The sequence below is a fragment of the Rhinoraja longicauda genome, chromosome 31 (assembly GCF_053455715.1).
Source record: "Rhinoraja longicauda isolate Sanriku21f chromosome 31, sRhiLon1.1, whole genome shotgun sequence".
Taxonomy (NCBI): Eukaryota; Metazoa; Chordata; class Chondrichthyes; order Rajiformes; family Arhynchobatidae; genus Rhinoraja; species Rhinoraja longicauda.
In genome coordinates, this window is record NC_135983.1 from 17,031,502 (window position 1) to 17,056,667 (window position 25,166).

Genomic DNA, 25,166 nt, shown 5'->3' on the forward strand with positions numbered 1-25,166 from the left:
CTATTTTTGACCTGTTTCCATCACGAGGGTGGGCAGACTGTCGACTGACTGATATTATCATGGGTCCCAACCTGAAATATCATCTGCCCATTCCTTCGGCAGGTGAATGAATTGAATGCACTTGACAAGTCACAGGGTGCTGACTGATCTTTTGAGTTCCTCCAGCACTTTGTATTTTGTTCGAGATTCCAGAATCTGCAGTTCCTTATCGCCCTCACTGACTTTTTAAAATCTTTTTCAAGCATACCTCTTGTGTGTTATGTGAACTAACTCGTGCAGTGGGCAAGGTGCGTGTAAACTAGTGCAGTGTAAGCTAATCACAGTCACAAGGGACTTTAGCACTCACACTCCCAACCTCACTGCCGTTCAATGTGTAATCAGTGCCCCATCCATGCTAGTCCCACTTACCCATGTTTTTTTGCCCATATCCCTCTGAACATTCAAACCACTAGATAGACACAAAAAGCTGGAGTAACTCAGTGGGACAGGCAGCATCTCTGGAGAGAAGGAATGGTGATGTTTCGGGTCGAGACCCTTCTTTAGTCTGTATAAGGGTCTCAACCCGAAACGTCACCCATTCCTTCTCTCCAGAGATGCTGCCTGTTACAAGAGGCTAAGTTACTCCAGCTTTTTGTGTCTATGGTTTAAACCAGCATCTGCAGTTCCTTCCTTTGCATTCCTGATGGGAATGGGAATGGGGGGGGGGGAGAGGGGAAGTTGCCCTGAAGTTCCTCTTGAACCTTTGCACTCTCCCCTGAAACCTATGTCCTCTGGTTCTCGATTCCCCTGCCCAAGGCACAAAGACTCTGTGCATTCACCCTATCTATTCCCCTCGTGATTTTATCTGCCTCAAACAGCACTTCTGTGAAGCTCTATGGATAGTTGGCTAAGTTAAAGATGCTTTGCCCTGACCCGATACGTCTCCTATTCCTTTTTCTCCGGAGATGCTGTCTGACCCGCTGAGTTACTCCAGCACTTTGTGTCTATCTTTGCTAATACCTTGAATGACTGGTGAGCGGCTTACCTAATGGCAATGTTACTGCTGCCATTATTCCTATTATCACTGGTGTTATTTCTTAATGGTATGAAATTGTCACTAATGGCAAGCGTACCCATTTAGCTCTGACAGTAAAGCTGTACGACTTCCAGCACAGCAGCAACACAAACAGTGGAGACACACAACAGAGGCATTTTCCAGGGTTGAGACACTGCCCTTTTGTGCTTCTCAGTTTCAGGGAGAACTGAGCTCTCTCTCTCTCTCTCTTTCTCTCTGTCTCTCTCTCTCTCTCTCTCTCTCTCCTGCACCTGGAGTATTGTGTGCAGTTTTGGTCTCCTAACCTGAGGAAAGACGTTCTTGCCTTAGAGGGAGTACAGAGAAGGTTCACCAGATTGATCCCTGGGATGGCGGGACTTTCATATGAAGAAAGACTGGATAGACTAGGCTTGTACTCGCTGGAATTTAGAAGACTGAGGGGGTATCTTAAAGAAACATATAAAATTCTTAAGGGGTTGGAGAGGCTAGATGCGGGAAGATTGTTCCCGATGTTGGGGGAGTCCAGAACCAGGGGTCACAGCTTAAGGATAAGGGGGAAGTCTTTTAGGACCGAGATGAGAAAACATTTCTTCACACAGAAAGTGGTGAGTCTGTGGAATTCTCTGCCACCTAAGGTAGTTGAGGCCAGTTCATTGGCTATATTTAAGAGGGAGTTAGATGTGGCCCTTGTGGCTAAATGGATCAGGGGGTATGGAGAGAAGGCAGGTACAGGTTACTGAGCTGGATGATCAGCCATGATCATATTGAATGGCGGTGCAGGCTCGAAGGGCCGAATGGCCTACTCCTGCACCTATTTTCTATCTTTCTATGTTTCTCTCTGTCTCGCTCTCTCCCTCCCAGCACAGCTGTCCCAAGGGGCTTTCAACGTAGGCCTCTGGAAAGCCTCCCTCCTGAACACTTCCCGCCCTTTATTTCTGCTATCTGACTGGTGCGTGGAGGGCGGTGATGTCTGTCAATGGTGGCTCCCTTTGTGGGAATGCTGTGGATAACTAAGGCTGCACTCAGTCCTCAAGAAAGCAGCAATTTTCTTCTTCTGAATGATAAGACATCTGTGGAGGATGGAGAATGAACGGCAGCTGCTTCTAACTCTGGAGCAACATTGAATTACGAGCTTAATTATACAGTTCTGCTGGTGGTGTCCTCTTTAACCAGTGGCTAATATTTCAGCAAAATCATACTGGGATCATAGTTATAGGGCACGGAAACAGTCCCTTCAGGCCAACTCATCCATGCTGACTGAAATGCCCCGTCTACACTTGTCCGATTCGCTTGCATTTGGCCTGTATCCTTGGGGGAGTCCAGAACAAGGGGCCACAGTTTAAGAATAAGGGGTAGGCCATTTAGAACGGAGATGAGGAAGAACTTTTTCAGTCAGAGAGTGGTGAAGGTGTGGAATTCTCTGCCTCAGAAGGCAGTGGAGGCCAGTTCGTTGGATGCTTTCAAGAGAGAGCTGGATAGAGCTCTTAAGGATAGCGGAGTGAGGGGGTATGGGGAGAAGGCAGGAATGGGGTACTGATTGAGAGTGATCAGCCATGATCGCATTGAATGGCGGTGCTGGCTCGAAGGGCTGAATGGCCTACTCCTGCACCTATTGTCTATTGTCTAAACCTTTCATATCCATTTAGCTGTCCAAATGTCTTTTAAATGTTATAGAATCTGCCTCAACTACTTCCTCAGGCAGCTCATTCCATATACCCGCGCCCATCTGTTTGGATAAGCTGTTCCTTGGGTTTCTATTAAATCCTTCCTCTCTCACTTCAAATCGATATCCTAGGTTGTGGGTGCTTTGTGCATTCACGCTATCTATTACCCTTGTGATTTTATACACCTCTACAAAATCACACCTCAGCCTCCTGCGCTCCAAGGAATAAAGTCCTAGCTTGCTCAACCTCTCCCTGTAGCTCATGCCCTGAGTCCTGGCAACATCCTCGTATCACTGCACTCTGTCCAGCTTAATGACATCCTTCAGGGTGACCTGAACACAATACTCCAAATATGGCCTCGCCAACATCGTGTACAACTGTAAAGTAACATAACATTCTGACTTCTATACTCGATACCCTGACTGCTGCAGGCCAATGTGCCCAAACCCACCTTGATCACCCGATCTAATAGTGACACCGCTTTCAAGAAACTATGTACTTGCGCTCCGAGATCCCTCTGTTCTACAACACTCCCCAGGGCCCTGCCATTCACTGTGAAGGTCCTGCCCTGGGTTCGACCTCTCAAAATGCAATTCCTCACACATCTCCATTAAACTCCATAAACCATTTCTCAGCCAACTTGCTCTGCTGATCAAGATCCTGCTGTAAATTTTAGTAACTTTCTTCACAGTCTAGGAGACCACCTATTTTAGTGTTATCTGCAAACTTAATCATGCCTTGTCGTCCAAATGATTAATTATAAAGCACAAACAGCAATGGGCACAGCACAAGGCACAAAACTAGGCACAGCCCTTCCTTCCATGATGCCAGTTCTCTATCCAGTTAGCTCGCTCTCCCTGGATCCCATGCAATCAAACCTCCCAGGGTGACCTACCATGCGGAATCTTATCAAATAATTTGGGCGTGTCAAGAGTGTTTTATTGTCATATGTCCCAGATAGAACAATGAAATTCTTACTTGCTGCAGCACAACAGGATATGTAAACATAGTACAGCTACCAGATTTAGCTAATTATTTGGATTTAAACTCGTCTGATTGAACTTGTCCGAATTGTTGATTAGAAGATACAAAAGCTTGCCTTGCACCACCAGACTCTGGAACAGCTGCCTCCCCTCCATTAGATTTCTGAACAGTCCTCTCTCATAACCTAGGGTGCGGTCACTAATCTTCCAACCTACCTCAATGCAGACATTGGATTTGTTCTCTGCAACTGTAACTTGACAATGCTGAGAAACAATATTCTGCACTTTGCTGCAGAAGTTGTACCTGTGTTTGGTTTGATTGCATTTATGTATGGTATTATCTGATTTGATTGGATGGCATGCAAGATTGTATCTTGGGACAAGTGACAATAAATCTAAACCTAGCCTAAGATTGCTGAACGAAGTATTATCCAAAAAAAGTAAAAGTCCAGGCGATAAATGCAACCGAGGAGGAAACAGTGGGGCGTCACGTTGGTGCAGCTGATAGAGCTGCTGCCTCACAGAGCCAGAGATCCATGTTCGATCATGGTGCCGATGCTGTCTGTGGTGGAGTTTGCACGTTCTCTCTGCGACCACGTGGCTTTCCTCCAGGTGCGCCCGCTTCCACATCGATATTGCAAAGATGTGTGAGCTTGTCGGTTAATTGGCCTCCATGAATATAATAATAATAATAATAATAATAATAATAAATAAATTTTATTTGTCATATGTAGGTTGGCACAGGGTCAACGGTACAATGGAATGTATTTGACAAGACAACGGGTCCCCACAGCAGTAATATTCCAAGGATAAATAAGATAAAAAATGACATTAGTAAGGTAAAAAGACAATATTAAAAATAGGTAAAAAGACAATATTAAAAATAATACAATACAATACAATACAATACAATATATCTTTATTGTCATTGTACCCAGGGGTACAACGAGATTGGGAATGCGCCTCCCATACGATGCAATAATTTAAGTAATTTAGACAGCAGCAACCCGACGAAACGAAACAGTTGTAACAGTTTTGGACAGGGTAAAGTGCAAGTTGATCTATGCGTTGTGGCCATCCGGCTCAGCAGGACCGGTTCATAGCAGCTATGGCCCTGGGGATGAAGCTGTTCCTGAGTCTGGAGGTGCGGGCGTAGAAGGCCTTGTATCGTCTGCCCGATGGAAGGAGTTCGAACAGACTGTTGCAGGGGTGTGAAGAGTCTTTGTGGATGCTGGTGGCTTTTCTGAGGCATCGTGTGTTGTAGATGCCCTCCAAGTCTGGTAGCTGTGTTCCGATGGCCCTCTGAGCTCTATGGACTACCCGCTGTAGAGCTTTCCTTTCTGCCTCCGTGCAGCTGAGGTACCACACAGGGATGCCATGCGTTAGGATGCTCTCGATGGTGCAGAGGTAGAAGGTCGTCAGCAGCTGGTCGTCAACATATATATGATTTGAAATGTGTTTATGAGTTCAGAAGCCTGATGGCCTGATGGTAAAAACTGTCCTTAAGTCTGGTGGTACGCACAGCCATACTCCTGTATCGTCTGCCTGACGGTAACAAGGAGTACAGCCTGCATGCTACCCCTACGGTGTAAGTGGATGAGAAAGTGGGATCGCGCAAAACTGGTGTGAACTAGTGATCGATGGTCGGCGTGGACTCACTGGGCAGAAGGGCCAGTTTCCATGCTGTCTGTCAATGTCAAGATTCACTACGATGCAAAAGAGTGTGAACAAAACCTGGAACGAACCGCGATAGATGTTCAAATACAAAATCCTCTCGAGGCAAGAGGAAAAATTTAAAAGAAAATTTTAAAATTCAACAGTTTTGGACCTTTATAAATGGGGACATAGAATTTCTGAGTAAAGAGAGATTGCATTTGTGCAAAATATTGGTCAGACGCCAAGTGGAGTAAAAGCCAGAGTGAGTTAATTCACCAGAATGCTGCCTGGGCCTGGAGCTGAGAGAGAACTACACAGTGGCGTTAGTTATAGATTTTTCTAGGAAGGTGCCAGGGTAGACACAATGGAAGTGAAGTTTGATTAGACGGTCTGCTCTTTCTTCCAGCACTGTGTGTCGCTCATGGTCAGCCAGAAGTGTGTCGGGAGACACTTCGGCAAAGAACAAGAGGCTCATGGAAATAAGGGGCCAAAGATTGGGTTGTTTTTGCAACCGCACATTAAGACACAATCACCGTTGCAGAGAGCCTAATCTGACCAGGATGTTTCAGGGTGACTTGGTGCTCTATAAATAAATGCACTATGCTTACACTTAACATAAATTTCCTTTTGACCTTTGTGTAAACCAAACCGTAGTGTTATCCAAAATTAAGTACAACTTCTACAATGACTCTCATGTAAGAGGGCTCATTTCTCCATTGTTTTGCTTGGAAGCCAAGCTCTGAATTCCTGGGGATGTGAGGGGTGGGATTTTCTGCTTGCGATCTCCAACTCGCATTTTCCATCTATTTCTAATATACGGAGGGAGGCAACAAAAGTAGGTAGAGTGGTAAAGGAGGCCTGTGGTATGCTTGCTTCTACCGGTCAGGGCATTGAGGATAAGAGTCAGGCAGTCATGATGCTGCTATATAGGACTTTGATTAGGCCGCGGTTTGGAGTATTCCATGCAGTTCTGGTCGCCCCATGATAGGAAGGATGTGGAGACTTTGGAGAGGGTGCAGAAGAAGGTTTTTCCAGAACGTTGCCTGGTTTGGAAGGTTTTAGCAATAAGGGGAGATTGGACAAACCTGGATTGTTTTCTCTGCACGTCAGAGGTTGAGATATATGGAAGTAAATAACATTACAAGGTGTAAACATAGAAAATAGGTGCAGGAGTAGGCCATTCGGCCCTTCGAGCCTGCACTGCCATTCAATATGATCATGGCTGATCATCCAGCTCAGTAACCTGTACCTGCCTTCTCTCCATACCCCCTGATCCCTTTAGCAAAAAGGGCCACATCTAACTCCCTCTTAAATATAGCCAATGAACTGGCCTCAACTACCTTCTGTGGCAGAGAATTCCACAGACTCACCACTCTCTGTGTGAAGAAATGTTTTCTCATCTCGGTCCTAAAAGACTTCCCCCTTATCCTTAAGCTGTGACCTCTGGTTCTGGACTCCCCCAACATCGGGAACAATCTTCCCGCATCTAGCCTCTCCAACCCCTTAAGAATTTTATATGTTTCTATAAGATCCCCCCTCAGTCTTCTAAATTCCAGCGAGTACAAGCCCAGTCTATCCAGTCTTTCCTCATATGAAAGTCCCGCCATCCCAGGGATCAATCTGGTGAACCTTCTCTGTACTCCCTCTAAGGCAAGAACGTCTTTCCTCAGGTTAGGAGACCAAAACTGCACACAATACTCCAGGTGCGGTCTCACCAAGGCCCTGTACAACTGCAGCAGAACCTCCCTGCTCCTAAACTCAAATCCTCTTGCTATGAATGCCAACATACCATTCGCTTTCTTCACTGCCTGCTGCACCTGCATGCTTGCTTTCAATGACTGGTGCACCATGACACCCAGGTCACGTTGCATCTCCCCTTCTCCCAATCGGTCACCATTCAGGTAATACTCTGCTTTCCTGTTCTTGCCGCCAAAGTGGATAACCTCACATTTATCCACATTATATTGCATCTGCCATGCATTTGCCCACTCGCCTATCTATCCAAGTCACTCTGCAGCCTCCTAGCATCCTCCTCGCAGCTAAAACTGCCACCCAGCTTCGTGTCATCCGCAAACTTAGAGATGTTGCATTCAATTCCCTCGTCCAAATCATTAATATACACTGTAAATAACTGGGGTCCCAGCACTGAGCCTTGCGGTACCCCACTAGTCACTGCCTGCCATTCCGAAAAGGACCCGTTTATTCCTACTCTTTGCTTCCTGTCCGCCAACCAATTTTCTATCCACCTCAACAATGAACCCTCAATACCGTGTGCTTTAAGAGATAAAGGGGAGTAAATAAAATTACGAGGTGTAAAGACAGGCATTACATTCAGAACCTTTTTTCCCCAGGGTGGAAATGTCAAAGACTAGGCGGCATAGGTTTAAGGTGAGAGGAGCAAATTTTAATGGAAATGTGTGGAGTAAGTTTTTGTTTTTATGCAGAAAATGGCAGGTGCCTGGAACGCACTGCAAGGAGTGGTGGTGGTGGCAGATATGATAGTGGTATAGATAGACACATGGATGTGCAGGATATGGGTCACGTGCAGGCAGGGGAGATTAGTTTAACTTGGCATCAACTGGCATGAACATTGGCTGTAGGGTCTGTTTTTGCGCTGTACTGCTCTGTGATCTATCTATGGACAGCAACAGTCAGGTCAGGCAGAAAACCAGTCACGTATACTGGGCTGGACCCAGGTGTGTTTGGCTGTCTGGTCTATTTGGGTTGAGTTTTAATTACTCCGCCACTGAATCCCTCCCCTTCCACTGATTAATTACCTCCAACTATTAATAATTCAACCCTCTCCTCCAAGCTCAGTGTTTGCCTCTCTCATTCACAGGTTCACTTCCTGCGTCCCCAACCCCAAACTCACCAAAGCATTTAAAAGATACAGATTTCATTGAAGCTATCGGATGTAAGATTAGTTTAATGTGTGGGGAAGGAACTGCAGACGCTGGTTTAAAACCGAAGATTTACCCAAAATGCTGGAGTAACTCAGCCGGACAGGCAGCATCTCTGGATAGAAGGAATAAGATTATTTTCGTTTACTGTCACGTGTACCGAGGTACAGTCAAAAGCTGTCGTTGCGGGCTGATCAGTCAGCAGAAAGGCCACACGTGATTACAATCGAGCCATCCACAGTCTAGATACATGATAAAGGGAATAATGTTTGGTGCAAGGTAAAGTCCAATTGAAAGAGGAAGGGAGAACGGATAATTTCCTTGGCATTTTTAACTGGGCCACTACACAATACCGCAGTGGTATTTAAGAGTTTCGAGAGATACAGCGCGGAAACAGGTCCTTCGGCCCACCGAGTCCGCACTGCCCAGCGATCCCAACACACTAACACTATCCTACACACACTAGGGACAATTTACACTTATACCAAGCCAATTAACCTACAGACCTGTACGTCTTTGGAGTGTGGGAGGAAACCGAAGATATCTGAGAAAACCCACGTGGTCACGGGGAGAACGTACAAACTCCATACTGACAGCACCCGTAGTCGGAATCGAACCCAGGTCTCCAGCGCTGCAAGGCAGCAACTCTAACGCTGCGCCACCGTGCCGCCCGTGTTCCTGAATGGATCATCACCTTGAGACCATGAAGACCAGCAGCCTCTCTCTGGCTGTCACAGGATAGTCTTGCTCATCTCTCTGTTGTTTTTCTTGGAACCCAAGCATTGAATTCCTGGCGGCAATTGTGAGGGTTGGGACTTTCCACTTGGGAAGGCTCGGGCTCATTATGTTCCAACCATTCCTCCTAATGCCCAGAAGAAGAAAAAAACACAGTCTGGCAAGCAGAGCGGTGGAAAAGTCATCACTCACCAGCGCCTGATCTGTGAGTCAGTTGTCGAGAGAAGCCAAGACATCATTCCAGGATAGGTTCCAGGTATTAAAGCCGTGGTGAACTCTGAGGCACTTTGTATGCAATTTTTTTCCCCAATTGTTTGATGAATTATTTTCTGGATTACCGATGATTCTGGCAAGATCAGCATTTGTTGCCTTCATTGGTGGTAACGCTGTCTTGAACTGCAGTAGTTCCGGTGCTGGAGGATGTTGGTGGGTGCTAGGGAGATTCAGGTTCAGATCCAGTGTCTTTGAAAGATTTTGAGGGGTATTGATAGGCACAGCATTCAAGAACTTTCCCCCCCAGAATCTTAATGTCAACGTCAAGTCAAGTTTATTTGTCACATACACATACACGATGTGCAGTGAAATGAAAGTGGCAATGGCTGCGGATTGTGCACAAAAAAAGAATTACAGTTACAGCATATAAATAAAAGTTAATACAGAGAAGACAGAATTTAGTCCCTGGAGTTATAAAAGTTGACAGTCCTGATGGCCTGTGGGAAGAAACTCCGTCTCATCCTCTCCGTTTTCACAGCGTGACAGCGGAGGCGTTTGCCTGACCGTAGCATCTGGAACAGTCCGTTGCTGGGGTGGTAGGGGTCCCTCATAATCTTGCTTGTTCTCGATCTACACCTCCTGATGTATAGGTCCTGCAGGGGGGCGAATGTAGTTCCCATGGTGCGTTCTGCCGAACGCATTACTCTCTGTAGGGCCTTCCTGTCCTGGGCAGAGCTGTTCCCAAACCAGACTGTAATGTTGCCGGACAGGATGCTCTCTACAGCCCCAGAGTAGAAGCAATGAAGGATCCTCAGAGACACTCTGAATTTCCTCAGCTGTCTAAGGTGGTAAAGGCGCTGCTTTGCTTTTACGAGGCCTTTAAGATTAGACGAGGAGCAGGTTTCCAGGTTGGGTTGGAAGTGGGGGCCCCTTGGATCAGTTGTCCTTGGTTACCTTGGTGATGGAGATGGGCAATGCAGAGAAAGAGGCCCTGGGGACCTCCTTTTAATGACGCCTTGCATCGAGAGGGCCTAATTGCCAGTGGACCAGCAACGGAATAATGAAATTCTTACTCTCTGCATGTGAACAGACCCTTAACGCAAAAGCACACATCTATGCAATAATCAATGATACAATACATGAATAAGTTTAAAACTAGGGAACAGTAAAGGGAGTTTAGTTTGGAGATGCAGCGTGGAAACTGGCCATTCAGCCCTTTAAGACCACGCTGACCATTGTTGACGCCGGTTCTGTTATCGCACTTTCCCATCCACTCCCTTCACACTGGGGGTAATTTGCAGAGGCCAATTAATGTATAAACCCACACATTTCTTGGATGTGAGAGGAAACCCATGAGGTGAACTTGTAAGCACCACATAGACAGCAGCCGAGGTCAGGATCAAACCCGGGACTCCGGCGCTGGGAGGCAGCAGTTCCACCAGCTGCGCCACCCTGCTCTAAACCTGGAATAAAAACTGAGCGGCAGTAATGTTGACCGCAAACCTGATGAATTGGCACAACAACCAATTTGCTTCACAAATTCCCTGATCCAGCCTGGCTTGCCTGTGGGTTCCAGCCCACAGCTCAGATGCACCACGAATGGACCAACAAACACAGAGCAGTGCAGCAAACGAAAAGGCCCTTCGGACCACATTGTCTGTGTTGTGCATGATGCCAAGATAAACTATCTGCCTGTACATGATCCATATCTCTCCACTCCCCGCATATCGTGCGCCTGTCTACAAGCCTCTTTAATGTCGTTGCCAGGTATCTGCCTCCACTGCCGCTCCTGGCAGTACTTCCCACGCATCCTCCGCCCTCTGTGCAAAAAGGAACTTGCCTCACAAATCTCCTTTCAACGTTTCCCCTCTCACCTTGCAGCCAGGCCCTCTGGTCTTTGTCATTTCCACCTTTTGGAAAAAGGTTCAGACTGTGTATCCCGTCTGTGCCTCTCCTAGTTTTCTTTACTTCTGTCAGGTCTCCCCCTCAGCCGCTGGCATTCCAGAGTAAACGATCCAAGCATGTCCGAACTCTCCTTGGAACTATTACCCCCTAATCCATGGGGGTATTCCGGTAAATTCCGATGAAGCTCTTCTGCACCATCTCTAAAGCTCCTACATCCTCCCTGTAACGGGGCAAGCAAATTGCACACAACACTCCAAATGCGGCCCAACCAAAGTCTTCTAAAGTTGCATCAAAGGCATGCATGATGGGGAAGAGCAGTAAATGTTGGGTTAGCCATGGACAGAGAATGCAAAATAAATCTCTGGAGAAAATGGTGATAAAATCAGTGGGAGACGTTTCCACCGAATGAATCAACCGTGATCCAGCCTCAATCTGCTCAACCTGTATCACTGTGCAGGAAGGAACTGCTGGTTTATACTGCAGATGGAGACACGGTACTGGAGTCACTCCGCAGGTCAGGCAGCATCTCTGGAGAAAACGGATGGGTGACATTTTTGGTCGGACCCCTTGTTCAGACGGACACTTCAGATAGACACGTTGTGTGTCCGTCAACCTGCATCACTGTTTGTATTTGCTCACATCTCCAGAGTATGCAGAGTTCTTGCACTGCAAAGGGAAGAAGTTCGTCGACTTCGATGAGGTGCGGCAGGAGATTGAGCAGGAGACAGACCGGGTGACGGGCAGCAACAAGGGGATCTCATCCATCCCCATCAACCTGAGGGTCTACTCGCCAAACGGTAGGTGTGCCAACGCCAACGGGACGGTCCCCCTCTCAGTGAGTTGGGCAAAGGGATGCTTGCAGGGCCGTCTTAACGCATGGGCCTGATGGGCACTTGCCCAGGGGCCCACGAGCATAGGGGCCCCATGCTGATCTGTGTATGTTAAGTGACTTGCAATAAATAAATACTACTTTAAAAATGTAGGTTCAATAAGTGCTTTTTTCGCAGCATTTTGGGTCACTAAGTGCTTCTCATAGCGATCTGTAAGTGCTTTTCGCAACAATGTAGCACCCTAAGTCCATCGCTAAGTGCTTTTCGGTAAGTGCTTTTCGCCGGCACGACAGGGGGGGTTGGTAGGGAAAGGGGGGTGGGGGAGAGTAACGGTAGGGGCCCCAGTACACTGCTTTGCCCGGGGGCCCATAATGCTGTAAAAACGGCCCTGGATGCTTGTGAACAAGAGCGCACGGCCGCAGAATAAAAGGACGTGCCTCTAGAATGGAGATGAGGAGGAATTTCCCATACCTTTGACACTTACTAATCAAGAAGCAATAAACTCCGCTTTAAAATTACTGAATGACTTGGTCTTCACTGCCAGCTGTGGTAATGAATTCCACAGATTTACTGCCCTCTGGCTAAAGACATTTCTCCTCGGCTCCATTCTGAAAGCACGTCCTTTTATTCTGAGGCTGCGCCCTCTGGTCCTACACTCCCAGACCACTGGAAGCATCCTCAGTAAAGGTCGGCACTTTCACACTTTTTCTGCTCTCTCCTCAGTGCTGAACCTGACCTTGATCGACCTCCCCGGGATGACCAAGATCGCTGTGGGGGACCAGCCTGTGGACATTGAGTTCCAGATCCGTGATATGCTCATGCAGTTCGTGACCAAGGAAAACTGCCTGGTCCTGGCAGTATCGCCTGCCAACACAGATCTGGCCAACTCTGATGCCCTGAAGATTGCCAAGGAGGTGGACCCACAAGGTATGCACCAGCATCTTGCTTTAACCCCTTGACATTGAGAAGTTGGCCTGACAACAGAGTGGTTATCATGGCCCCAGGTGATGCCAGGTCTGAGTCATGGTGGGACAACACTCTCTCTGATCATTTCTCTTGCCCTTCCCTGGCCTTCCAACTCACTGTCATGCAATGGTGCAGGGGATAACATAGAACAGTACAGTACAGGAACAGGCCCTTCGGCCCACAATGTCTGTTCCAAACATGGTGCCATATTAAACTAATCTCCTCTGCCTGCACATGATCCATTCTCTGCATATCCATATGACGATCTAAAAGCCTCTTAAATGCCGTTATCATATCTGCCTCACGGCACCCACCGGTATATAAAAATAAATCCTTGCACAGCACATCTCCTTTAAACTTTGCCCTTCTCATCTTAAAGCTATGTCCTCTAGTCTTTGACATCACGAGGAAAATGTTCTGACTGTCTACTTTATCTGTGCCTCTCATAATTTCTTATACTTCTATTAGGTCTCCCCTCAACTTCCGGCATTCCAGAGAAAACACTCCAAGTTTGTCCAAATTCAGCTTATAATGAATACCCCCTAATCCAGGCATCATTCAGGTTAATCTCTTCTGCACCCTTTCCAAAACTCGTGCATCCTTCCAGTAATGGGGTGACCAGAACTGTCTGCAGATGTGGCCTAACAGATGTGGTCTTATAAAGCTGCAACACGACTTCCTGACTCATCTCTAAGAGGGAAGGGTTTTGCGTACAGTGAGGGGGTGTAGATACTTTCCACAGCCCCACTGTGCAGGGTCTGGCTAAGCAGCTCCATGTGACGGGACTGGACCTGTGGCTTTTTGACTGAAATCTCGTCTGTCCACTCCTAGGCTTGCGTACAATCGGAGTCATCACCAAGTTGGACCTGATGGACGAAGGGACAGATGCTCGAGACATCCTGGAGAACAAACTCTTACCCTTGAGACGAGGTAAATCTCCCCTCCATTATTACCTGGTTGCCCCCCTCCTCCATGTTGGTGTTTTGTGCGAAGAAACCGGAAGAAACGCAGTCGGTCACAGGGAGAGCATGCAAACTCCACACAGACAATACCCAAGGTCAGGATCGAACCTGAGTCCCTGGCAGGGATGACTTTCCCGTTTCGGGGTAATATTATACCTCATCGGGAAATAGCACACGAGACTTTGGCCGAGCATCTCGTCCACAGGCAGCATGTAAATCAGTGCTGCTCTCTTGTTACGGCACCCCGACGGCAGACACATTTGTTTTGCTCTGTTCTCTGGAACGAGAGGCTTGAACTTCTGACTCGGGCAACTCGGTCTGGTCTCTAATTGTTAGCCGTCAAGCTCAGGGTGTGAATGGTGTGGGGGGGACTGTGGGAAGTGGAGACCCAAGAGGCTGAGTTGGTGTTAGCTGGCTGGGGTGAGGCCCAGAATATACACCAGTGCAGCACCACAAACAGGCCCTTCGGCCCACAATGCCCGTGCTGAATATGATACCACGCTGAACAAGCCAAACTAACCTCCTCGGCCTGCTCATGATCCATATATTCTTCCATTTCTTGCTTGTCCATGTGGCTTTCTAAAAGCCACTTAAATGCCACTATGGTATCTGCCTCCATCCCCAGCAGCCTGTTCCAGGCACCAACCGTTCTCTGTGTGTGTTTAAAAAAAAACTTGTCCCACACATCTCCGTTAAACGTTGCCTCTTCCACCTTCGAGCTATATCCTCTAGTCTGGTTATTTCCACCTGGGAGTTTGGGAGGTGGGGGTGGAAAAGGCTTTGACCACTCTACCTCTGAGGCCTTTACCTCAGCTCCTTGTCTGGGACTCTTCACCCTGGGTTCCCACACACAATCGTAAGGCAGTGTTCCCTCGCGTAAGTCCACCGCTCCATCAGTGAAATCGTGGCGGCTCTCTCCTGCACCGTGTGTCTGTGGCCCTGACACCCTGCCCTCTCTCCTACACCGTGTGTCTGTGGCCCTGACACCCTGCCCTCTCTCCTGCACCGTGATACACTGGAATTTAGAAGGATGAGAGGGGATCTTATCGAAACGTATAAGATTATTAAGGGGTTGGACACGTTAGAGGCAGGAAACATGTTCCCAATATTGGGGGAGTCCAGAACCAGGGGCCACAGTTTAAGAATAAGGGGTAGGCCATTTAGAACAGAGATGAGGAAAAACTTTTTTAGTCAGAGAGTTGTGAATCTATGGAATTCTCTGCCTCAGAGGGCAGTGGAGGCCAATTCTCTGAATACATTCAAGAGAGAGCTAGATAGAGCTCTTAAGGATAGTGGAGTCAGGGGGTATGGGGAGAAGGCAGGAACGGGGTACTGATTGAGAATGATCAGCCATGATCACATTGAATGGTGGTACTGGCTCGAAGGGCCGAATGGCCTCCTCCTGCACCTATTGTCTATTGTGTGTCTGTGGCCCTGGCACCCTGCCCTCTCTCCTACACCGTGTGTCTGTGGCCCTGACTCCTGTCTCCTGTCCTCCAGGTTACATCGGGGTGGTGAATAGAAGCCAGAAGGACATCGATGGCAGAAAGGACATCCAGGCTGCTCTGGCCGCTGAGAGAAAGTTCTTCCTTTCACACCCAGCCTATCGGCACATGGCCGACCGCATGGGGACACCGTATCTCCAGAAGGTTCTCAATCAGGTAATACCAACCTGCCTTCTCCTCAGCCGGCAGAGAACTCCCTGTCCTTTCAAATAAAGCAGAAGATCTGACAACTCTCCAGAGTCTTTCTTCGTGCACGAGCATTGGGGTTATTAATTCATTGAATTTTGTAAGTACATTAATAATGTACTATCAATGTGCATCATGGGCCAAGCCTGTTATGCTGCTGCGGGTAAGAGTTTCATTGTTCCATTGTTGGCACGCAAGGCCAATTAAACACTCGAGTCTTCACTCACACAGGAGTGTCAGGGGATGAGTGTCCCTGGTGCAGGCAACACTGGGAGGAAAAGAAATAAAAGAATGATGAAATAATAAAATTCCGTTGTCCGATTGAATGTGCAAATTCTGAAAGTATTTGTGGTGGTAGGATGGCCAGGCTTGGCGAAAGTACAGGCTAACTTAGCGACATGGGCAAAACAGAAGTGCTGGAGTTGTTCAGCGGGTCAGGCAGCATCTGCGGAGCGAAAGGAATGGTTCGGACTGTGACCCTTCTGGCAGTCCGAAGAGGAGTCTCGACCCCATTCATGATCCCTGCACGGATGCTGCCTGACCCACTGAGTTCCTCCAGCTCTTTGTGTTTTGCTCAACATCTACAGACTCTTGTGCCTCCATTTTGGTGAATTACAGATCAGACCGGGCTTCCTGTGACTTTAGCACAGCGGCATAGAAGTTGGGAGGTCATGTTGCAGTTGTATAAGATGTTGGTGAGACCGCATTTAGAGTATTGTGTTCAGTTCTGGGCACCGTGTTATAGGAAAGATATTGTCAAGCTTGAAAGGGGTCAGAGGAAATTTACGAGGATGTTGTCAGGACTAGAGGGACTGAGCTATAGGGAGAGGTTGAGTAGGCTGGGTCTCTATTCCTTGGAGCGCAGGAGGATGAGGGGTGATCTTATAAAGGTGTATAAGATCATAAGAGGAATAGATCGGGTAGATGCTCAGAGCCTCTTGCCCAGAGTAAGGGAATCGAGGACCATAGGACATAGGTTGAAGGTGAAGGGGAAAAGATTTAATAGGAATCTGAGTGGTACATTTTTCACACAAAGGGTGGGGGGTGAATGGAACAAGCTGCCAGAGGAGGTAGTTGAGGCTGGGACTTTCTCAACATTTACGAAACAGTTAGTCAGTACATGGATAGGACAAGTTTGGAGGGATATGGACCAAGCGCAGGCAAGTGGGACTATTGTAGCTGGGACATGTTGGGCGGTTTGGGCAAATTGGGCCGAAGGGCCTGTTTGCACACTGTATCATACTAGGACTCTAGGACTCCAGGACTCTAGCTCGCTATGTCTCTACGTCTCTACTTCTCTATGTCTCTAGGTCTCTAGATCTCTACGACTCTAGGTCTCTACGACTCTAGGTCTCTACGACTCTAGGTCTCGAGGTCTCTACGTCTCCAGGTCTCGAGGTCTCTAGGTCTCGAGGTCTCTACGTCTCCAGGTCGCTAGGACTCTAGGTCTCTACGACTCTACCATTCTACGACTCTATCACTCTACGAAATATTCTCTACGTGGTTACTCCCATTACTTCTCTTTATCACTCTGCCATCCACAGCAATTGACAAACCACATCCGGGACACGCTGCCTGCCCTTCGCAACAAGCTGCAGAGCCAGCTGCTGTCCATTGAGAAGGAGGTGGATGAGTACAAGAACTTCCGGCCTGATGATCCTTCCAGGAAAACCAAAGCTTTGCTGCAGTAGGTACCATGCTCACAATGCCAGCATCGAGCATTCACTCGCTGCATCAAGTAACCTCTACTTAATCCTTATTCGTCTTGAGACAACCCCGTGTTCAAATCCTTCCATGGTCCCATCAATCCCTATTGAATCATCCAACCCAACAGATCATTGAAGAGAGAGCTAGATAGAGCCCTTAAGGATAGCGGAGTCAGGGGGTATGGGGAGAAGGCAGGGACGGGGTACTGATTGAGAATGATTAGCCATGATCACATTGAATGGCGGTGCTGGCTCGAAGGGCCGAATGGCCTCCTCCTGCACCTATTGTCTATTGTCTATTCTTCTGACTCTGATCTCGTACATCAGACACACGTTCAGGTTGATCAAGGATGGGTTTTTCCATTAGATTCTCAGTTCTGGAGCTTTCCACCTCTCCTCTTCCTCGAACTGCACCTTTAAACTTACTTCACTAACGAATCTTTCATTTTCCCTTCCCCGCATTTTCTCATGTGCCTCTTGTACTGTACAGGACACTCTTCTGCACCTGTTTACGGCCACGTTGTGACATGGCAGTTCAGAAGAGTCGTTTGGTTCGTCTCAGCTTCTCAACAATCAAACATCTTGGTAGATTTATTCACAAAATGCTGGAGTAACTCAGCAGGTCAGGCAGCATCTCAGGCAGCATCTTCTGAAGAAGGGTCTCGACCCGAAACGTCACCCATTCCTTCTCTCCCGAGATGCTGCCTGACCTTCTGAGTTACTCCAGCATTTTGTGAATAAATCGATTTGTACCAGCATGTGCAGTTATCTTTTTAAACATCTTGGTAGATCTTCCATTTACACTGCAGCTTAAAGACTCAACACGTCAATAGCTCATTAATAGACCTTTTTTTCTGCTCAATGGTTTTCTGAAGTCTCTACAGCCCTGTCAATTTCAAGGAATATTTTCCTGGATTGATGGCATGGTCCAAGGGCAAATTGCTTTTTGAACGTAGAACGGCACAGCAACAGGCCCTTCAGCCCACAATGTCCATGCTGATCATGATGCCAAACTAAACTAATCCCTCCAGTATGCACATTATCCATATCCCTTCATTAAACTAAACTATCCCTCCAGTATGTAAATCCCTCCAGTATGTAAATCCCTCCAGTATGTAAATCCCTCCAGTATGTAAATCCAGTATCCAGTAAATCCAGTATCCCTCCAGTATGTAAATCCCTCCAGTATGCACATTATCCATATCCCTTCATTAAACTAAACTAATCCCTCCAGTATGCACATTATCCATATCCCTTCATTCCCTGCACCCCCATGTGCCCATCTAAAAGCCTTTTAAATGCCCCTGTTGTATCTGGCTCCACCACCCACCTCTGGCAGCGTGTACTAGGCACCCACCACTCATTGTGTATATGGAAGAAAATAGCCCTTCGTGACTACTTTAAAATCCCCCCCTCCGACCTTAACGCTGTGGCCTCTAGTCTTTGACATTTCCAACATGGCAAGGGCTTCTGCACAATTATTGGTCTGGAAAGGCTAGATTCCTGCTTTAAAGGGGCAGCTTTGCCCACAATTGCCATCCATCAACTCTTGTAAAGGTCAGAGACTGAAGGGCGGTCTGATCGAGGCATTTCATTTGTTAGCAGATTCAAAAAGGTGATTGAGATGAAGGTATTTCCTCCTATGGTGTTAATCAAGAACAAGGGCGAGTGATCTTAAAGGATTAGAACTGGGCTTCTTCTGAGGGAAATGGACAAGCATCTCCTCTTGCATCTCGGCCTCTCACAAGGCTGTAGAGCCCATCACCTTCGTCGGTGTAATCAATGAATCTTCAGAAAGTGCTGATGAATTGGCTCAAGTGATGGAGCACTCACACAACGAGCAAGAGTTAGCGGGATCGATGCATGCGTTCTCCCTTTGTCATTCTGGGTGGCAGGGTGGTGCAGCTGATAGAGTTGCTGCCTCACAGCGCCAGAGACCAGAGTTCAGTTCTGACCTTGGGCGTTGTCGATGTGGACTTTACATGTCCCCCCTGTGGCCTCGCGGGCTTCGTCAGGGTGCTTTGGTATCTTCCCACGATCCAAAGACGTGCGGGGTTGTAGGTCAATTGGCCTCTGTAAATTGACCCGATAGTGCAGGGAGTGGATGCAAAAATGGGATAACGTAGAACTAGTGCGAATGGGTGATCGATGGTCAAGGTGGACTCGGTGGGCCAAAGGGGTTGTTTCTATGCTATGTCTTTCAATCATTCAATTGGCCAAACGTTTCGAAGGCTGTAATTGTAGCAGAGCCGGGATCTAAAGACAGATAATGGCTTCCTGTTCTACTGCATTGCATAAAGCTTCTTGTTCTTTGACAGGATGGTTCAGCAGTTTGCTGTGGATTTTGAGAAACGCATCGAAGGGTCGGGCGATCAGATTGACACCTACGAGCTGTCGGGCGGAGCGAGAATAAACCGAATCTTCCACGAGAGGTTCCCCTTTGAGCTTGTCAAGGTAACAAAAGACATCAGGCAAATCACAATGTGCTGGAGAAAGTTGGCGGCTCATCTGTGGAGGGAATGGACCCATCTAAAGAAGGGTCTCGACCCACGATGTCATCTGTCCAGTCCCTCCACCGGTGACCCGCCTGGTCAGCATGGATGAGTCGGGCCGAAGGGTTTGTTTCCGTGCTGTATTATTCTACGACTCTGAGACATCAGATAAAGTTAGTTTGGGTTCAGTGTGTCCTGGTTATACAACTCCACAGCCACCTCTGTGCTGTAATGTAAAGAGAATACTGGTCCTTGGATGGGTGCATGGGTGGGACAGGTTTGGAGGGATATGGATCAACAACAGGCAAGTGGGACTAGCTTAAATGGGGCACCTTGGTCGGCAAGGACAAGATGGGCAGAAGGGCCCTTTTCCATGCTGTATGACCAAGTAATTGGTGGAAATGTTCTTATAATTCTTTACCCGCGAACTACATTCTCACCAGTGACAGAAGCATAGAAATCAATGTGTTTCCGCTCATCATAAATCATCCAGCACTCTCACCTCTGAAGACCATCGACCATGGATCCATGCGTGTCAAGGTCTGGTTGAACTCAACTATATTTGAGTTCATTATGGATCTTGTTGTACCTGCATTATTAACTACCATCTCTCTGGCTGCTTTCCGATCATCACCGTCCTTTGGAGACTGGGAGCAAACATCTATATCGGGTTTCTCCAGCTCATTACGGACCGCATAACCAATCGGCTATCTGGTCATAAAGTCAAACAGCACAGAAACAGCCCAATGCGACTATGATGCTCCATCTAAGCTAGAACCGAGGAACTGCAGGTGCTCGTTAATACACCAAGTGCTGGAGTAACTCAGCAGGTCAGGCCGCATCTCTGGATAGGTGACATTTCGGGTCGAGACCCTTCTTCAGCCTGACGTTTTGGGTCAAGCTGGAGGAGGGCCTTCAGACTGGAGACCGAAGAAGGGTCTCGACCCGAAACGTCACCTATCCATGTTCTCCAGAGATGCTGCCTGACCCGCTGAGTTACCCCAGCACTTTGTGTCTGCGTGGAAAAAATTGCCCATTGGGTTCCTATTTTTTCTTTCCCCTCTCTCCTTAAAACGATGCCTTCTGGTTCTTAATTCTCCCATCCTGGGGAAAAAGACTCTGCATTCACTTTATTTTATTCCCCTCATGATTTTATGCACTTGATACAATCACCCCTCATCCTCCTAGAAATAAAGTCCTGGGAGACACAAGGAACTGTAGAGGCTGAAATCTTAGGCAAAATACAAAGTGCTAGAGGATCTCAAGATTCAAGGTTCAATTTATTGTCACAGGTACCAATTAAGGTACAGTGAAATTTGAGTTACCACACAGCCATACTAAGTAATACTCAGTGGATCAGACGACATCTGAGAAGGGAATGGCTCGGTGACAATTCAGGTTGGGACCCTTCTTCAGACAGAAAAGGCATAGCCTTTTCAACTCATCCCTGCAGCTCAGGCACCATACTTGTGAACTGTCTCCGCACTCTTTCTAGCTTAATGGCATCTTTTCTGTAGCAGGGTGACCAAAACTGAATTCTACTCATTTGGTACTTTTAACCCATGATTATATTTTTGGTTCAATGACACTATTTAAGCTTGATTTAGTGGTGTCACAGTCTCTGGTAGCTCTACTATTGCCCCTTCAATAAACACAATGCTTTAACAAAAGCATCACTCCCCCTTTTTCTCCCACTCCCCAAGGGCTCGGAAGGAAGGAGCTGCTATCCATGTCTGGGAACGGTTTGCTGGGGAGGTGGGTGTTGGTGAATGAGTAAAATTCCTAGGGATTCTCCTTGGTATTTGAGCTGCTCTCTCCCAGACTGTCACCTGGTTCAATGCCAAAGGGTAAAGGGCCCGTCCCACTTAGGTGATTTTTTAGGCGACTGCCGGCGACTGTCAAAGTCGTAGCAGATCGCTGAAATTTTCTTTTACCCGATGACAATGACCACGACAATGCCGAGTCAGGTCGAGATTACAGCGTCTTCGGAAACATCGCGAAATTCCCACGTTGTGAATGCTTCTCCGGCGTCCTAATTATCGCTGAAATCACTGACAAGTCGGTAAGTACTTGAGAGTTTGAAATATAACATCTTGCCCGGGTTACTTGAACACCAAGCTTCACGATAACAAGTCATAAACTGGATTGACTTCCAGTTTACTAATAGGAGTATTAGCTGCAAACACCGATGTGCGATACAGAAAGGGCCAGAGCAGACTTTATCTGCTAAGGAGACTCAGGTCCTTTGGAGTCCAGGGGGCACTCCTAAGGACCTTCTACAACACGGTGGTTGCATCGGCCATTTTCTATGGAGTAGTCTGCTGGAGCAGCAGCATCTCAGCAGCGGAAGGGAAGAGACTCGACAAGCTGGTCAGGAAGGCCAGCTCTGTCCTGGGTTGCCCCCTCGACTCAGTGCAGGTGGTGGGAGAGAGGATGATGGCAAAGTTAACATCGCTGCTGGACAATGACTCCCACCCCATGCAGGACACTGTCACTGCGCTGAGTAGCTCCTTCAGTGACAGACTCCTTCACCCCAAGTGCGTGGAGAGATATAGGAGGTCCTTCCTTCCCGCTGCTGTGAGACTGCACAACCAGCACTGCTCCCAACAGACGAATCAACAATAACAGCTAAGAACACACAGAAAACTGATGACAATTTATGTATCTTTTATTTATTTATTTATTTATAATGAATGATCTCTTGCTCTCTTGCTATCCACTTTGCTGCTGTAACACTGTAAACTTCCCCGATGTGGGACGAATAAAGGAATATATTATTATTATTATTATTAAGAAATGTAATTTTTAAAATGGTTAAATGGATTTTTGTGAAAAGTGTGGGCATTCTTAAAAATGTATGGGAGATGCATATCTGGTTTCTGTGTTGCATATCTGGGTTGGGAGCCTACTTTACATGTGATCGCCGATGGCCATAAGCATCGCGAAAATTCCCACGCTTACCTGACCGTCAACCTGGCGCCTCCAATCTACCTGTCAAATGTCCTGACGGTTAATAAATTGGTTAAACACAAGCATTCTATGGTATCTTGAAATGACTTTACTTATATTAATATTATGTGCTTCTAAATGCATCTAAGGGAACCTAGCAAACCTGGGGACAGACAGCAGGCGACAGCGCCCGCAATAAGCAACGATACCTGGCGACAAGCCAGCTGTCGCTGAGAAATTTCACTCCGGATGATTTCTCAGCGACGCGCTGAGATCCACTACGATTCTTGGAAGACTCCTCACGATCATGCCCGCGACACCCGGTGAACTGTCAGCCTAGTCGCCGGCAGTCGCCTTAAAATCGCCTAAAGTGGGACAGGCCCTTAAGATTGCAGCCCTGGTTGGAGATGGGATATTGTCCGCTGTATGGGCTGGTCTGTTAAACGTATCTGTGTTATTCTTTGTGACAGATGGAATTTGATGAGAAGGAGCTACGACGGGAGATTAGTTACGCCATCAAGAACATCCATGGAATCAGGCATGTATCTTCAATACCTTGAGACTGTAATCTATTAACTTTTAACCAGGTCCGATTATTTATTTGTATCACTCTTTCCTTTCTCTTAGCCAAGGTGTTGATCCCCCGACCTAGGGGGAAAGGGATATTGATCTTGGATCTCTTCTTAGTCTAGCATTAAATTGACTAGGTTAGTTGACTGAGGATTAAAAGGGTCCAGGTCTTTTGTTGAAACTCCTGGTTTGGTACCAGTACTGTGGACTCTTCTTGACTATGTCTCATTGTGATTGATTCACCCTCCTCTTTGTATGCCACTGCTGTAGCTGAGAATGACGGGGGAAATCTTCTGCTGATTCCTCTCCAATTTCACTTATTTTTCCAGTACCCATTTATTGGAGAATTGTTCGTCAGCCTTATGAGATGACTAGACTTGGAGTAACACCATGTGAGGACATCACAAAGACCCCGAATTGAACTATGCACTAAGGAGGGGAAAGGAGCAGGGCAACTGGGGAGGGATATTGAAAAAAAATGGGTTTGCACAGGGATGGGAATGGACAGGGAAGAGAGAGGGGATGGGGGGATATTGCTTAAAAGAGGAGAATTTGGTGTTCACTCCTTTGCATATTAAGCTGTCCAAGTGCAATATAAGGTGCTTTTCCTCGTATTTTAGACTTACCTGAAAGATCAATTTTTTTTCTCCTGATGGACGTGTATTCGGCAATGTAAACTCAGATTAAGATGTAAGCACTGGGATAGACTAGATGGACCGAGTGGCCTCTCTCTGTGCAACTGCGGCAGCTAGAGCTTGATGCTCCATCTAGTGGCAATGATGTGAAGCTACAATTGACGGGGGAGACCTTTTGAGGTGCAAGATGGAGGCGTGACAGAATAATGACGTCCTTTTGAGATACTGCCAAAGCAATTCTAGTTTAGTGCATTATATTTTTGAGTAAAGCAGGGGAGAGTGTGTTGTGGGGGTGCCCCCACTGATGGGTACCCAGCTCCTTTGCACCCCCGTTCCATTTGAGATGATGCACTGCATTGCAAATGTCCCTGCAGGCAGCCATTTCAGAGCTGATCAGCAATTCTGCCTCATCAGCTTCAGCACCACAACCGCCCACAGCTGGAGGCCGAATTCTGCTCCATAAATAGTCTTCTTCAAAATAAAAGTCACTTAAAAAAAAAAATCTGAATTAAAAAAAGCTGAAGAAATAACTTTGTGCCTGCAGCCCCCAGAAGCTCTCGTGACTTCCTTGGTAGTGTGACTTCTGAACCATCGCTGCGGTCCATCCTTTTAAAAACACCTCCTGTTGTAAACTGCTCAAATCCAAGCAGCAGCTTCTATTCACCGAGGTGGGATCCAGCATGCCATTCTGAAGTAATGAACTCCTCCCCGATCCCCCGTTTAGGACTGGGCGTCTTTGTGGGAAATTGCTGCCTTGGAGACCTTGCCCTTCAACACTATTTTGATTGAAAGATACAGCATGGAAACAGGCCCTTCAGCCCACTGAGTCCATGCTGACCATCGATCATCCATTCACACTAGTGCCACTCTGCTTCCTTTTATGTCTGCTTCCCTCTTTCTGCTACCTTCCTCTCTCTCTCACTGTTGCTTGGTCTTTCCCACTCCTCTGCCTCACTGTCTCTGTCTCTCACCTCATGCCCTGATTCTCCACTTGATTTCTGCATTCTCTCTCTCTCTCTCTCTCTCTCTCTCTCTCTCTCTCTCTCTCTCTCTCTCTCTCTCTCTCTCTCTCTCTCTCTCTCTCTCTCTCTCTCTCTCTCTCTCTCTCTCTCTCTCTCTCTCTCTCTCTCTCTCTCTCTCTCTCTCCCTCTCCCTCTCCCTCTCCCCTCCTCTCCCCCTCTCTCTCCCTCCCCCTCTCTCTCCCTCCCCCCCTCCCCCCCTCCATCCCTCTCTCCCTCTCTCCCTCTCTCCCTCTCTCCCTCTCTCCCTCCCTCTC

The 25,166-nt window shown here is 47.4% G+C and overlaps 1 protein-coding gene across 8 annotated transcripts in view; it reads left to right on the forward strand.

Moving 5' to 3' along the window:
* LOC144608396 (dynamin-1) overlaps positions 1 to 25,166 on the forward strand; it is a 170,992-nt gene that overhangs the window by 38,668 nt on the left and 107,158 nt on the right. For all 8 annotated transcript variants that reach the window (XM_078426115.1, XM_078426117.1, XM_078426112.1 and 5 more), the window contains exons 3-9: positions 11,737 to 11,886; positions 12,643 to 12,846; positions 13,717 to 13,815; positions 15,348 to 15,508; positions 17,083 to 17,225; positions 19,563 to 19,698; positions 23,156 to 23,223. In XM_078426115.1, coding sequence (XP_078282241.1) covers positions 11,737 to 11,886; positions 12,643 to 12,846; positions 13,717 to 13,815; positions 15,348 to 15,508; positions 17,083 to 17,225; positions 19,563 to 19,698; positions 23,156 to 23,223 — 961 coding nt within the window. The remainder of the gene's footprint in view (positions 1 to 11,736; positions 11,887 to 12,642; positions 12,847 to 13,716; positions 13,816 to 15,347; positions 15,509 to 17,082; positions 17,226 to 19,562; positions 19,699 to 23,155; positions 23,224 to 25,166) is intronic.